The sequence below is a fragment of the Fundulus heteroclitus genome, chromosome 2 (assembly GCF_011125445.2).
Source record: "Fundulus heteroclitus isolate FHET01 chromosome 2, MU-UCD_Fhet_4.1, whole genome shotgun sequence".
Lineage (NCBI taxonomy): Eukaryota > Metazoa > Chordata > Actinopteri > Cyprinodontiformes > Fundulidae > Fundulus > Fundulus heteroclitus.
Window position 1 is genome coordinate 490502 of NC_046362.1, and position 14700 is coordinate 505201.

The 14700-nt window shown below is 38.6% G+C and overlaps 1 protein-coding gene across 7 annotated transcripts in view; it reads right to left on the minus strand.

Moving 5' to 3' along the window:
• Positions 1–14700, minus strand: part of ripor1 (RHO family interacting cell polarization regulator 1) — an 86402-nt gene that overhangs the window by 28380 nt on the left and 43322 nt on the right. For 6 of the 7 annotated variants that reach the window (XR_004932271.1, XM_021311717.2, XM_021311718.2 and 3 more), the window contains exons 2-13: positions 10624–10747; positions 9731–9883; positions 8187–8265; positions 8063–8086; positions 7890–7943; positions 7321–7470; positions 7131–7194; positions 6689–6732; positions 4242–4367; positions 3925–4073; positions 3718–3796; positions 740–853 (exon numbers count right to left, since the gene is read on the minus strand). Coding sequence is in view for 6 of the 7 variants with exons in the window: in XM_021311716.2 (XP_021167391.2) it covers positions 740–853; positions 3718–3796; positions 3925–4073; positions 4242–4367; positions 6689–6732; positions 7131–7194; positions 7321–7470; positions 7890–7943; positions 8063–8086; positions 8187–8265; positions 9731–9883; positions 10624–10747 (1160 nt within the window). In the remaining variant the exon portion in view is untranslated. The remainder of the gene's footprint in view (positions 1–739; positions 854–3717; positions 3797–3924; positions 4074–4241; positions 4368–6688; positions 6733–7130; positions 7195–7320; positions 7471–7889; positions 7944–8062; positions 8087–8186; positions 8266–9730; positions 9884–10623; positions 10748–14700) is intronic. The other variant, XM_036145299.1, reaches the window with a different exon arrangement.

Genomic DNA, 14700 nt, shown 5'->3' on the forward strand with positions numbered 1-14700 from the left:
CCAGCCTCCCACAAGCATTACACTTTAAAGTAAGTTTGCCTTGAAAACTGCAGTACTTAAAGCTTTCAACCCTGGACTGAAATGTCTCTACGTTTATTACAGTTTCTTTAAAACATGTTTTGTGATTTGTGAAAGCTCACTTCATAGGAAATGGGATTATGACATCACAATGCAGCACATGTCTATGTTGCCCACTAACATCAGTTCTAAATCTGTTATCAGACTGACTAAAGTACATAGAGATCATCCAAGAGTAGTCTAAATGACTTGTTTCTAGCTCTAATAGGCACAAATACAGTGTGTGTTCTGTAACCAGACAGGAAACACACTAAGAAATCAATGGTTCTCTTTGATATTTTCCATTTGTAGACAAATGGTAATGCAATGCGGTGAATCCTCTGTGCTCATTCAGTATTTTGTGAAAACAGGAAAAGAGGATTCTTGTATTTCCTGAATATTGTAAAGACCATATCTCTGTCTTGAGAATGTACTATCTCTTTTCAATTCAATTTATCTCTTATCATTCGATTTCATGGGCAGGACGTATTATTTACATAAATAGCCAGCCAGGTATTCAGCTATGTGTGAAAATCAGGTAGAGAACAGTCTGGAAACTTTGCCACCTATCCCATCATAAAGAGCAGAGTAATAAACTGGTGACTACAGCTACAGGCAGCATCAGTATGCACTACCAGGCAACAAATGTCTGCTCTAAAGGGCCGTTTTTCTGATGACTTACTGCACTGAGTGTTTCTGGTGATTTGTTCCGACAGGGGCAGCTTTGGTTAAGTGTTCCTCGGAAGATGTCCAGGACCGGCCAGGGCTGTTGCCTTGTTGGACACCGTGACAGCGACTGGACATCCAAAAGGCAGCAGGCGGTGTAAAGAGGGTTGGAACAGTTAGGAATCAGCTGCTGTTAAATCCCAACAACCCCTCTCTGAACCATGGGATCTGACTTCTAAGGTCACAGCTGATTTTAATAAGAACTTAGTTGGTACTTCTGTAACGTGTTTAAAGTCCTCTACATTGCCAAAGGTATCCCCTCGTCCGCAGAAGCCAACTGGAGGTATAAACAGCTCTGGGCTTTCCGCTGGATTAACTCACAACCCAAATGCCTAATTAATAGCAGCTAACAACAACTATCTTGTTCTATGCATTTTTCACAATTTTACTGTTTTAAGAAAAAAGCTTCTGATTTGCTGATTATTGCTTTTCGCTGCCCCTTTTCCTGATGTTCCCGCCCTCCATTATTCTCACAAAGAGGCTACTTCTTTCTACTTGTTCTAGCAACACCCCCCTCAAAAAAAGAAATAAAAAATCCAATAAACATGTGAGCCATTACTGCCAATCTTTACAATTAGTCGCTTTTAGTAGAGAAAACAGTCTATGCTGTTTAGAATATCAAGGACTCATTCTGCCACTTTCCTGTCTTCTCCATCTTTTGTCTTGTTAACATCGTCAACCTAAATAAACAAATGACTAAAAAAGGCATTGTTGGCTAGGATTATTAAGAGCTGTATCCACACTATACTAGCTTGGTTTATTACATTTTATATGCGTTATTACACAACAAATTAATAAACATAACTGAAATCAATGGAGAAAACATATATAACTATTAAGACAAATAATTAATGAATTATATGCTTGTGCTGTGATTATCACTTTCTCCCAGCCACTGCACTTTGAACCAATCAACAGGCCTGTATTATACATTATTTAGGATCAGTTTTACAATAACCTATCACAGAAGTATAAAGAAACACAGGAGAAAAACACCTGTATACAGATGTGGAACAGTTTTAAACACTCCAAACATTTGGTTAAAATAGTTACATTTGGCCCCCTTTTATACTTAATAGCATTTCTTAATGGTACCTGTAGACCTGTTATGTTTTCCAGCTTTATTGCTGTCTTCCTTTTGGTGGCAGCAAGGAGATGCAAATAGTGATGATATTCAAAATTATCTTTTAAAATGTTATGTTACTTTTAAATTAGTTTTAAATCATTTTTTTTTTTCAAAAAAAGGTTTCTAAACAATCCTGGATGTGGTGCATACAAAACTTAATTTTTTTACTGTGTAAGCAAAAATTTCATTTATAAAACTTTGAGTAGAATCTATACTAAAGTGTATGTATGCCAAAGAAACGAAATTGAGGTACGAAAAAAATACTCAGAGAACCATGTGCACACACACCAGCAGCAATTTTCCTTTATAGATCACTGCTGTACCTGAATGCTTGTGTACCAGGTCCCACCTCATGTTCTGCCCTCTGCACCCCCAGATTCAGCAAGAAATGTTGGATTTGTTCTAGGCAAGTGGCAAAGATTCGTACATCTCCAAAGCAAGACCTCCTCTTGGACAATCTGATCACAATCTTGTTTCTCTCTGTCCGAACTTTACACTTGACACAATCCAATCCAGCAAGTATTACCCTGACAGCTACCAAACCCAGACTCATTTATTGGATTGCCAGGCTGAGAAGCATGAGTCGTCATTCCAGAGAACACGTCTGCACGCAGACCCAGGGGTGGCATGCTTAAGGCCACGGAATCTAACTTTTTGCTTCTGGTAATTACTCTGTCACAGTTATTCTTATTTGAGCTAATTTAGTTATTGATTCCAGAAAGTTGCCCACCTACACTCACTCAGCATCAACATCTGCATACCCCACTGCCTCTTTCCTTTGGTTTTCCAATTTGTTGCCAGGTCCATACACTTACACACACCATAGCCACTCTGAGTTGTTGTTGTACTATCATGCATCTTGTCTCATATTGTTCGGTAAAGGCTGGTGTAATTCCACTGTTTAACTTGAATATTTCAGTTTTTTTTACATGAGTATGTCAATAACTGTGCAATACTTACTATGGTTTATTTAAATTTTATTTTTGCCTTTCTAACAAGGGCATTCTTGGTTGCTTCAGACCAAACTTTAGATTATATTAGCTTGTTTATTTTGTGTAACTGTGAGTGTGTTTGCCACTTCTCTTTATGGGGAAAAAATCTACCAAAAACAGGCAATTTCTGAGGTAACACCAGGGAGCAGCATTACCATTTTATGTTCAATACCAAAGTTTAACTTGGCAGTGGTTACAACTAGCTTGTTTCTGTCATATTCGATGCTGGAAGAACTTTAAACTGAAATGCTTGCTAACTCGATATGCTTGCGTTGCTTGCGTTTATTTGACGTTAACACGCGTTTTTTTGTGTTTGCTTTCTCGCGTGCATATAGTGAATGGCAGGGAAAAACAGGCAAAAACACATGGATACTTTGAAACGAGAAGCGACTTCACCGACGGCATTGATGCAGACTCCGCTCCGCTCCGCACAAAACTTGTTCCGGCCGCCAACTCACCGCCTCGCCTAAGCAAATTCCTGCGGGAAACACTGCCTTCCCCATGTCAGCTTAGTTTTTTTCCGGCCAGCACCTTTCTTCCTCTGAATCCGAGGTTTGGCTGACAGCGAGGTTATTGGCGCATTATCACCACCTACTGTTCTCATTCAAACCCCTACACCGCAGCAACAGACCTTCACAAAATAAAAGCATGTGAGCAACATGCGTTAATGCGCGTTGAAGAAAATATCGCCGTTAATAGTCTAATGAGTTAATGCAATATTAACGCGTTAACTTACCCAGCCCTAATATATATATATATATATATTTGTGCTATTAGGGCTCTGTACTAAGTCATTTTAAAAAGAGAACAACTTACAGGGAAGGGTTGAATATGTACGGGTGGTGTCCCTGGTGTTTTGTTGAAAGGAATGGCCGGGTCCTCTTTATCAAATGGACTGAGGAGAAAAGACTGACCATTAAAAAGATGGACAAAACAAATAAAATCAAGAAGTCAAGAAAAGAGGGGATATGATTTAGTCAACTGAATTAAGAAAAACATCAGTTGTTTTTCTGCAAAACTTACTTCCATTTGACTTCAAGGCTAAGTTTAAGAGTGCCAAGATCATTTATGTCCACGGCTACCATCTGGGTGTGTGCAGCAAACAGATCTTTCATCTCACAGGAAACATTTCCAACAACCACATGATTGGCTAAGCTCTTCAGTTCTGTCACCTGGAAATCAAAGGAGATCTCTCAGTTTTGATTGCTGACTTTATTAAGTGCATTTCTGTTGATCTTTCAGGTTTAGACATATGTTTATACTGTAAAACTTCAGCAGTCTTTGCCACAGGTAATGCCACTACTACCCAGAGCTGCAAACATTGATTTAAAATCACCAACCTTCACAGAGAGGAACTCATTGATGAGAGGGAGGAACACTGTCTCCTCACTGTCCCACACTTGTTTGGCATTGAGTTCTATTCGTCCCCGCAGTTTCCAACGCTGTCGGCCATACTTCATAAAGATCTAAAGGCAGACAAAGAAACATTCCACTTTTGACACAGGAGCAGATGTGTATACAATGCTCAAATATCATGCTGGATATCCATAATGATGTGCAATGGTTTATAAGTTAGGAACAAACAGATGCCACATCATTTGATAAAAATGAAAATGATCAACTAACAGAGGGCTTAATCCGAAGTCAATGAGAAGATTACACTGAAAACCTGGGACAGCCTGGCCCAGTTTGCTCAAATATCAATGCAGGAGCACAAAATTATACTAAGTGGTCATTTTGGGTCCCCACCTGCATGTATACATGCCTGACAACATCGGGGCATGCTCCTTATGAGATGTCAGATGAGGTCCTGGGATATCTCCTCCCAGATCCTGACCAGGGGATCACTGAGCTCCTGGACAGTCTGAGGTGCAGCCTGGTTTTGTTGGGTGGACTTAAACACAATGTCCCAGAATAGTTCTATTTGATCTAGGTCAGGGGATCGTGGAGGCCAGTAATTTGTGTAATTTCCGTCCTCCACCAGGAGCTGCCTACATACTCTTGTCACAGGACTATCCCCCTGCAACAGGAGTGGGGAGGTTGTCCTGCAATTTGCGGGTTGCTAGTTCGATCCCCACCTCCGACCATCTCAGTCAGACACTTCACCCGAATTGCCTGCTGGCAGTGGTCAGAGGGTCTGGTGGCACCGTTGTATGGCAGCCTTGCCTCTATCAGTCTGGCCCAGGGCAGCTGTGTCTACTAGCATAGCTCACCACCATCAGGGTGTGAATGTGTGTGAATGGGGGAATGACTGATTGTAGTTTAAAACGCTTTGGGGTCATCTGACTAATTAAAGCGCTATACAAGAACAAGCTATTTACCATTGCCACATGGACCCACTGCACAATCAAAGGGTCTAACAATGGGTCAAAGGACTTCATACCTAATGACAATCAAGGTGCCATGGTATATCCTGTACAGGTCTGTACCTGAACCTGGATATGCCTGCCTAGATCAACACTGACCCAACATCGAATCCATCACGGTGGACATCATACCAATCACCGCAGCTTTTCACAAAGTGAACCTGCTTTCATCTGGGAAAAGAAAAGATCAGGCTTCCAGTGTAGAACCAATCACTTCTGGTATTCTCTGGAAAATGCCAGTCCTGCTCCACAGTGCTGGTTAGTAGCATAGGGCTCATTATCGGAAGTCTGATTCTAATAGTTTAGTCAGAGACATTCACACCAGTGAACCCACTGTACGTCACTTTGTGGGGTTCTGGCCTTACTCATCCCATTCCTCCTTGCAAAAAGGAGCAGATGCTGGTCCTGCTGATGGGTTAATTACCTCCGATGGCTCTGCCCAGCTCTCCTGGTATCTGATCAGTGGGAGGATTTATATTTTACCTGTTGGTACTGCTATACACGGATACATTTGTCATCTTTGATGATGCAGAACTAAGATTCACTGCAATTTGGTGTGAAGCTAATGTATTTGTCATCAACCGCATAACACTTACTTCATATACATACATAATACATACAATAGTCTGAATTGGTGTCTAATTCAGACTATTGCTTTAGCGTCTTAGCTTGGTGTCAGGGAATTAATTTAATCAAAAGAAGACAAAACTAAAATATTTTATGTCAATCTATTCTATTGGCATCTGCATAAAAGCAAGGATTCCATTAACCATGATCTCACTTTTTAGCACCTAAACAACTGGCAGAACAAAACATTAAGACCTTTGGTTCAGGAGCGCCAAAATATTTATGGATCAAAAACTGATTTTCTGAGTTAACCTAACTAAACAGCAACTACCTGTGCACCTTTGTTCAACTGGACATTGTGAATGTGCAGATGATTGACAATAAAGTTCTATTTATGTCTGTCTGACAGCAACTACCTTGAAGAAAGCTTAAAGCTGTTTACCACATGCTCTGTTCACAGTGCTGAACTGAAAGAAAGTGTGCAGGAAAACCACCCACTATGACTCAGCAGGAAGAACACTAGGCAGACTTCCAATAGCAGTACATTTCCAGTAACACTGGAAATGAATATTGACTACATCTAAAACAAACATACTCATGCTGCTGTTCTTTGAAACCCCTGTGAAATAAGCCCATTCCAGCATGTCATGGTTTTCCTCCTAAAGCTTTGACAGCTAGACAGAAAAATACCTTTTTTTTCTACGATAAACATTGTATTTTTTTAATCCCCAAGGACCTGATTCTAAATAGTCAAATACAAAGGCGTGTCCCATTAAATCCTTTAGGAAGGTGAACACAAGCATGTTATTTTTGCAGAAGGCATTTAACTATGACAGAGGGATGGGCCTACTAACCTCATACTGATCCCCAACACACAATCTGGCAAATCCTGCAAGACCTGAAAAAAGAAGAAGAAAGATACAGATACCTTACAACTGGGGATCAATGTTTTAGCTCGACACAAAGGCTATGAGCCCCCCCCCCCCCCCGCCAAAAACATGCCATTTAAGCCACTTTAAATTTCTACCATGCTGCATCACTATAAACCTTAATAAGCGCTTGTATCAACCCTGTAGCAGTGGTGCATATGTACGGTATATATGTCTTCTGATTGCGGTGATGCTCATTCAGCAGACATTTCTGGCATGTCTCTGTGGCAGCTGGGCTTAGCTGGAGGTCAAACTTCATATCAGATCTGTAGACTGATCATGTTGTAGTGTGATTAACCTAAGGCAACGTATCTTGGTATACCATTGGAACACAGGTTAAATTTGCAATACTATGATGGGGTGTTACCTTTCATCCTGATGTGGAACTCTCCTAGCTGGTTCTCAAACTCATTTTCCATCACACACATATTCTAAGGAGAGAAAGCCTCATTTAATTATTTCTGCACTGTACGAACTGCACAACTACTATCCCTGAGAGGACTAGTATATGTTACAGCCTGTTCCTCTAATGCATTCAATGACTCAGTTTATCTCACTTCTGTGTATTCCTTGTATCCTTTAGTAGCCTCTCCCAGACTCTCCTTAGCATCCTTGCTTCCTGGGTTGGCTGTGAAAGCCTTCACCATCTTGTTGGCTCCATCTCTCAGCTTCCTCTGCACGCAGTAGGCTTCATAAAACTCCTCAATCTAAGAAAAGAACATCAAAATTGCTCATTTCCCAGGGGTACATCTCTGTCTTTGGCAGTAAAGTAGAGTTCTGAATGTAAAGTCACAAATCAAAGTGCTTTGGCGAATCAGAGATACATTCAGCACTGTTCCGTTTGGGAATTTCTAAACATGATTGGCAGAAATTAAGGTAACAAAACCTTTGACCACAAATAAAAGGCACAACATTAGTCCCTAAAACATGAAATAAAAAATTAAATGGTATAATTACAACTGGTGATGACAAATGATGCACTGCTGCAGAAAAATAACCTGTAGGTTCACTGACAAAACCAGTCAAGCAGATCAACAAAAAGGAATGCACAGCTGACACAACAATGACAGGAATTTCACAGTGTCTGTATAAGAAAATTATTTGGTGAAGGTTATGTTGATCTTACCTTGCTGAGATGAAACTCTAGTTTTGTGATGTACCGCTCAGTCACCTTAACTTGCTGTCAGGGAAAAGCAGAGGCAAATTCAGCCAAGTTTACAGCGACTGAACCGTTGTTACCAGCAGCTCCAACATTTCCACCAAGTATATTAGATACAGGAGGAATGCATCATGGCTCACCTTATCTAAGTCATAAAGGAAACCCTAAAGAAAAACACATCAGGTCATCAGAGTTTGTATTTAAAGACACAAAGACTTCATTTTCAGTAACTGCGACAGCAACTTAAAAATGGCCATAACTTACCAGTCGGGAATTTCTTTTAGATAGTTTTATCTGCCTGCTGATGTTATCCAACTCCATTTGGTACAGATGTAGGTAAGACCTTAAGACACACAGCCCATGAGCGTGAAAACAAGCTATCATTATCTTTAGTCCTACACAGGAAACTATTTGAAAAATCTGCTTGAAGTTTAATTTGATGGCAACAAAAAGGCTAATTAAAAAACAACCTTGCTAAAGAAAACCCACAAAAGCATCCATGTTTTGTTTTAGTAGCATTTGAGAGTATTATTCAGTGGAAAGAAAATTCCATGTTAAGAAATAAGAAATGTTTATTTGACCACAATCAGTGGTGTCAACTATTGATATCCTTGTTATTGTCTTCTTTTGCCAACAGGACCGTACTTGGTCTTATTCCCTCCTATTCCCCACAGTTGAAGCATGCAGGCTAACTGATCTTTGACCATTCCTCCTCTGTGCACAATCTTTCTAGAAGGTGCAGACTGCTGGCTCCTCTTTGATGCTCTCTTCTCCTCAGCTCCCTCAGGTTTCTCCTCAGCTCCCTCTGGTTTTCTGCAGGGTTTAGGTCTGTGGGCTGAGGTGGCCATGGAACAAGGCTAATCTTGAGTCTTTGTTGATTTAGTTATTTGTTTTGGATAATTATCCTGCAAATGAAACTAATGAAGACTCGTGCAGTGTTCTAGAAAAGGGTACACTTTTTTTTAAAATGTTCTGGTTTTCCAGAAAGGACTGCACTGTTGGTATAGCACCATTGCTTTGCAGCAAGAAGGTCCTGGGTTTCAATTCCAGCCAGGGGTCTTTTTGTTTGCACTTTCTCATCTATGCGGTTCACATCCTGCATAGGGTGAGTTGCTAAAAGAAACTGGCCTCTGAGTCCCATCATGTACAGTTAAGCCCAAAATTATTCATACCCCTGGCAGATTCATTCAACTAAGCAGTTTGTTTCTGATAGGAAACATGATGAGGCAGGTATCTCTCAAAATATGATAAAACAATGTATAATGAGTATTAAAGAAAAATAGCTCAAAAGTTGTTTACATATTTCCTTTAATGCTATGTTGAAAAGTATTTATCCCCTTCACAATAATCAGTGGAAAAATCTCAGTAATCAGAATCAAAGCCTTTCCGAGAAGCAGAGCAGTTTTCTGCATGTTTCCTTACCAAGTATTAATTACACAAGACTTCCCTGTATGCCTTTTAAGAAATGTGCACTGAAGTTTCCTATAATTGTATTTATTTAATTTTATTTTTTGGCAAGTGAAGCCGTAAAATCGTTTAATCTCCTGTTAAACCGTTCTCTCTGGTATTAGATCAAGTTATTAGCGTTCAGCATCTTTCCCCAAACTGAAATAGACTAAACATAACAGATCAAATGTAATTTCTAGGAAACAAGAACCATCAGCATACCACTTCAGAAACATTGGTATGCATTTTAAATAAAATAGTCTACACTGAAAGACAGAGATCTTAAAAGCAACTACTAGTATGTTATTCTGACAGGATATACCACACTGACAGAACAGCAGTTGAGATCACTGAGTACTCACTGGAGGCCATTTTTAAGGGCGTTGTAGACCTCATCCAGGCGTTCTGGTTGGGGAACTTTAGGTGGCGGGTTGGTTTTGATAGACATACTGAAAAGACCACTCGCTCGGCTGGACTTTCTGCTGACACCAGGAGTGCTGAATACTGAGAGGTTCCTGCAACATCAGAGTAACACAACTAATAAATCTCCTAAAACTCTAGACCAACACCTAACATCAGCTGCACATCACATTATACCTATTATGAAGATCCAACTTCTGTACGTTATAAGTTTAACTCCATCGAGAAATACCAGCATTATGTTTTATAAATCATAACATAATGCTTTATAAAACATAATGCTATAGGCTGGCCCATAGATATTATATAGAGTAGACCCCGCATCAACCGCTATCGCCTATGGGCGCTGATGAGATTTGGGGCAACCATCTTGAAGCAGTTGTCAACTCTGCTCAGTGTAATGTGTTTAGCAGGAGCAGTTAACTGTCAGCGCTTTTATTCAAGCAAAACTCAACGGATACTTAATGGATTTTAATTTGTTTTGGTTGCAAACCCTGAACAATACAACTATTTATACATGTATAAGGATACATTGTTCACTGTATATAAATATTTTAAGTGAAGTTAACTGTAATATGATACTCTAATGTATAATTAATGTTCAAACACATATATGTGTGTGTGTCACACACACACACATACACACACACATACACACATATATATATATATATATATATATATATATATATATATATTAGTAGTAGTAGTAGTAGTAGTAGTGGTAGTAATAATAACAATAATAATAATAATAATAACAATAATAATAATAATAATACACATAAACAGGTGTGTGTGTGTGTGTGTGTGTGTGTGTGTGTGTGTGTGTGTGTACCTGTAAGGTCTGTCCTGGGTGTTAACTCCAGTGAAGCTCTGGCTCCTAGTGATGGACCTGGACATGATGCGTCTGACAGGACGAACAGACAGCGACATGGTAGAGAGAGTTCGTGATGGACTCCCTGCGTAGAGCAGACAAAAACACACAAAAACACATTAAAGACTGATCAGGAATATGTCTTTTTCACTTACAGGGGTAAGTATCTTACACTATTCTCACATGCTGTCAATTTATTAAATGCCCTAAAAACCTTTTTTCTAATCTATTCCTAATATTCAAATATATTTCCCATTTGAACCTAATTCACAGGGATTATTACACAAATATATTGAAAACACAGAAATAATAATTTAAAAAGTGCAAAGCAAATAAATTGACAATAATAGCCTAATTTAACCAAATAGATTTAAATTAGTACTAATAAAATGGTAAAATATTATTAATATTAATAGATTCCTGCAGCCTGGATAGTATCGATTTTGCCAGTCTGGTTAGGTATGGAAATAAGTAAACCAGTTCTGGATAACTTTTTTTTACTTATTCCATTTTCTAAAAGATTCCAATCTTAACTTTCAATGAAAAATTAGCAGAATGCTTCTCATGTTTTTTGTTGGGAGGTCTGGATGTGATCTCTGGTATTGATTAGAGGTCCCCAATCACAGCATTTTTAAACAATTAGTATGTGAAATCCTTGATATACTTGCCGGTAGTTCCAATACCGGTAATACCCGATACAGATTTTGTGTTTTGAAGCAGAGTAAGCCCATGGGTCTTTGTCTATTATTTAGAGATAAAGTGGAAGGTGTGTATATAAGCCCAGACTTGTGGTTGCATGGTTTAAGCTGGAGGGAATGGTTACATAAGTAAAGTAGTAGTGTTACTTAACATACTGATGTAATAACCTTGGCAAGACAAAGCATGCCTCATATCATGGGCCAAGTAAAACCTGCTGTGTGGGTTCAAATCTTTTTGTTCTTTACCTAACGCATCAGGAAGTACCACGGTCACATATTTATTTAGACACTCTCTTCAATCCATTGATAATGATCGTATAGTAAGTTGCTTTGGACAACAAACACACTGATCTTAAGAACAAGAATCCTCACAAATAACACCCATAACAATCAAGGTCCATCATACACCAGAGACATGATTACCCCATATGTTCCTAACAGAGCCCTTGGCCCACAGACTGCAGGTCTACTGGCGGTTCCTACATGTTCTAATAATAAAATGGGAGGCAGATCTTTTAGTTATGAGGCATCTCCTTTGGAACCAACTCCCAGTTTTAGTCTGTGAACCAGACACCGTCTACTTTTAAGACCAGGCTTAAAACTTTCCTTTTTGATTATGCCTCTAGTTATAGTAATCCAATTTATCCTGATCTATCTCTGTATTTATGCTGCAGCTTGGGCTGATGGAGGACATGATGACCACTTTCACTCACTCTGCTATATTCTCCAACTACTCTCTAATTGTGTATTATTTGCTTTTAATTCAACTTTTAACTTTATGCTCCTTCTCTGTTTTTTTTTCCTCCATAGTGGCTACATTCAACTTTGTGTCCTGTTTAGTTGTGGGCTTCAAATGAGCTACTGCTGCCAACAATTTTAATGTTGTCCTGTGGATGATACAGTTGGCCCTGTCTTTCAGTGTTTTGTAGACTGTTTAGACCTAGTTGAGCTTTCTGAGTTATCTAAAATTTTAGTCTCATATAAATCTTCAACTTGTATGTTAGACCCAATCCCAACCAAGTTTTTAAAAGAAGTATTCCATTAGATTGATTCCCCCATTTTAGACATGATTAATCTATCCATTTGTAAATGGATATGTAAAGTAGCTGTTATTAAACCTATACTCAAGAAACCACCGCTTGATCAAGATGAGTTAATAAATTACAGACCTATATCTAATCTTCTTTTCTTATCTAAAATTCTTGTGAAAGTAGTTGCTAATCAAGTATGTGAGCAGTTACACAGTAATGACTTGTTTGAAGACTTTCAGTCAGGCTTCAGAGCTCATCATAGCACTGAAACAGCTCTAGTGAAGGTCACTAATGATATTCTCATGGCCTCAGATAATGGACTTTTCTGTACTTGTCCTGTTAGATCTCAGTCCTGCATTTGATACAGTTGATCACAATATTCAATTTAATTCAATTCAATTCAATTTTATTTATATAGCGCCAAATCATGAAACATGTCATCTCAAGGCACTTTACAAAGTCAAGTTCAATCATATTATACAGACTGGGTCAGATTATATAGCCTCGTGAGACCATCCTGATCTCGCGAGCTTTCAAGGTTTCACTCGCAGATCAGTCTGGCTACTCTCCGTTAAAGAAAATTTGGAGCCGTTCACCAAACGAACGTCCAATCAGCGTTGGCTTTGAGGCGGGTTGAGGTGTGACGCAACGGGAAGCGCGTCAGTTCAGTCTAAACAACATGGCGGCTTCAGCCGATGAAACTAGCGTTAGCGTGGCTTTCGAGCAAGTTTTATCGGAATTACAGAGTATTTCTTTGCTGAGCTAACGAGCCTTTACCTGCAGCAGCAAGAGTAGCTTGGCTTGTAGTTGTGTTTTTGTCGTCGCTCGTAACAGAGTGACGACGAATCTGATTGGTTCATTTGGCCCGTCTATCACCAACATAGGCCAATCAGCTAACCAGTATTTTCGCCCCTTCCCAAAATTACTTCAACGGAAGGTTTCCAGATGGATATGCGGAGCAAATCTATCTGGCGGAGTCAGGTTACAGATTATACAGATTGGTCAAAAATGTCCTATATAAGGAAACCAGTTGATTGCATCAAAGTCCCGACAAGCAGCATTCACTCCTGGAGAAGCGTAGAGCCACAGGAAAGACTAGAAAGACTTTAACATACTATAGGGATTAAGGGGAAAGCATTAGGCTGGTTTAAATCGTATCTGTCTGACAGATTCTATTTTGTTCATGTTAATAATAAATCTTCTTCAAACTCCTTGGGCTAATCCTCAGTACTATATATACACACACACACACACATATACATACATACATACATACATACATACATACATACATACATACATACATACATACATACATACATACATACATACATACATACATACATACATACATACATACATACATACATACATACATACATACATACATACATACATACATACATACATACATACATACATACATACATACATACATACATACATACATACATACATACATACATACATACATACATACATACATACATACATACATACATACATACATACATACATACATACATACATACATACATATATATATATAAATAAAAGCTTCCAATTGGTTAATTTATCAGACAGCATGGGATTAATTGATGGATGGATATATATATATATATATATATATATATATATATATATATATATATATATATATATATAAGCTTCCAATTGGTTAATTTATCAGACAGCATGGGATTAATTGCCATTTTATGCTGATGAAATTCAGCTATATTTATGCATACATCCTGATGGATCCAATCAGTTACTTTGACTACAGGCATGTTTTGATGACATGAAAACCTGTATGACTTTCAATTTCCTGCTTTCAAATTCTGACAAGACAATAGTTTTCATCTTTGGACCAGAGTCCTCAAAAAATAAACTTGTTAATCAATCACTTAATCTGGATACCTATAAATTGGCCTCTGGTAATAAAGTAAAAAACCTTGGTGTTATTTTTGACCAAGACATGCCATTTAAATCCAATATTATAGAGGTTTCCAGGGTTTCCTTTTATTCACCTATGGAATATTGCCAAAATTAGAAATATTGTGTCCAGGAGTGATGCTGAAAAACTAGTCCATGCATTTGTTACTTCAAGACTGGACTATTGTAATTATTTACTATCAGAAAGTCCACAAAATGCAGTTCAGCTGATCTAAAATTCTGCAGCATTCAGCAGTCATCAGAGTTCTGATGACTGCTGCAGCCCCTTGAATCGTCTTGTCACTGAAAAGTGCTATATCAATAAACTTGCCTAGCCTTGATGATAATTAACAAGAGTAGTCATATTTCTCCTATTT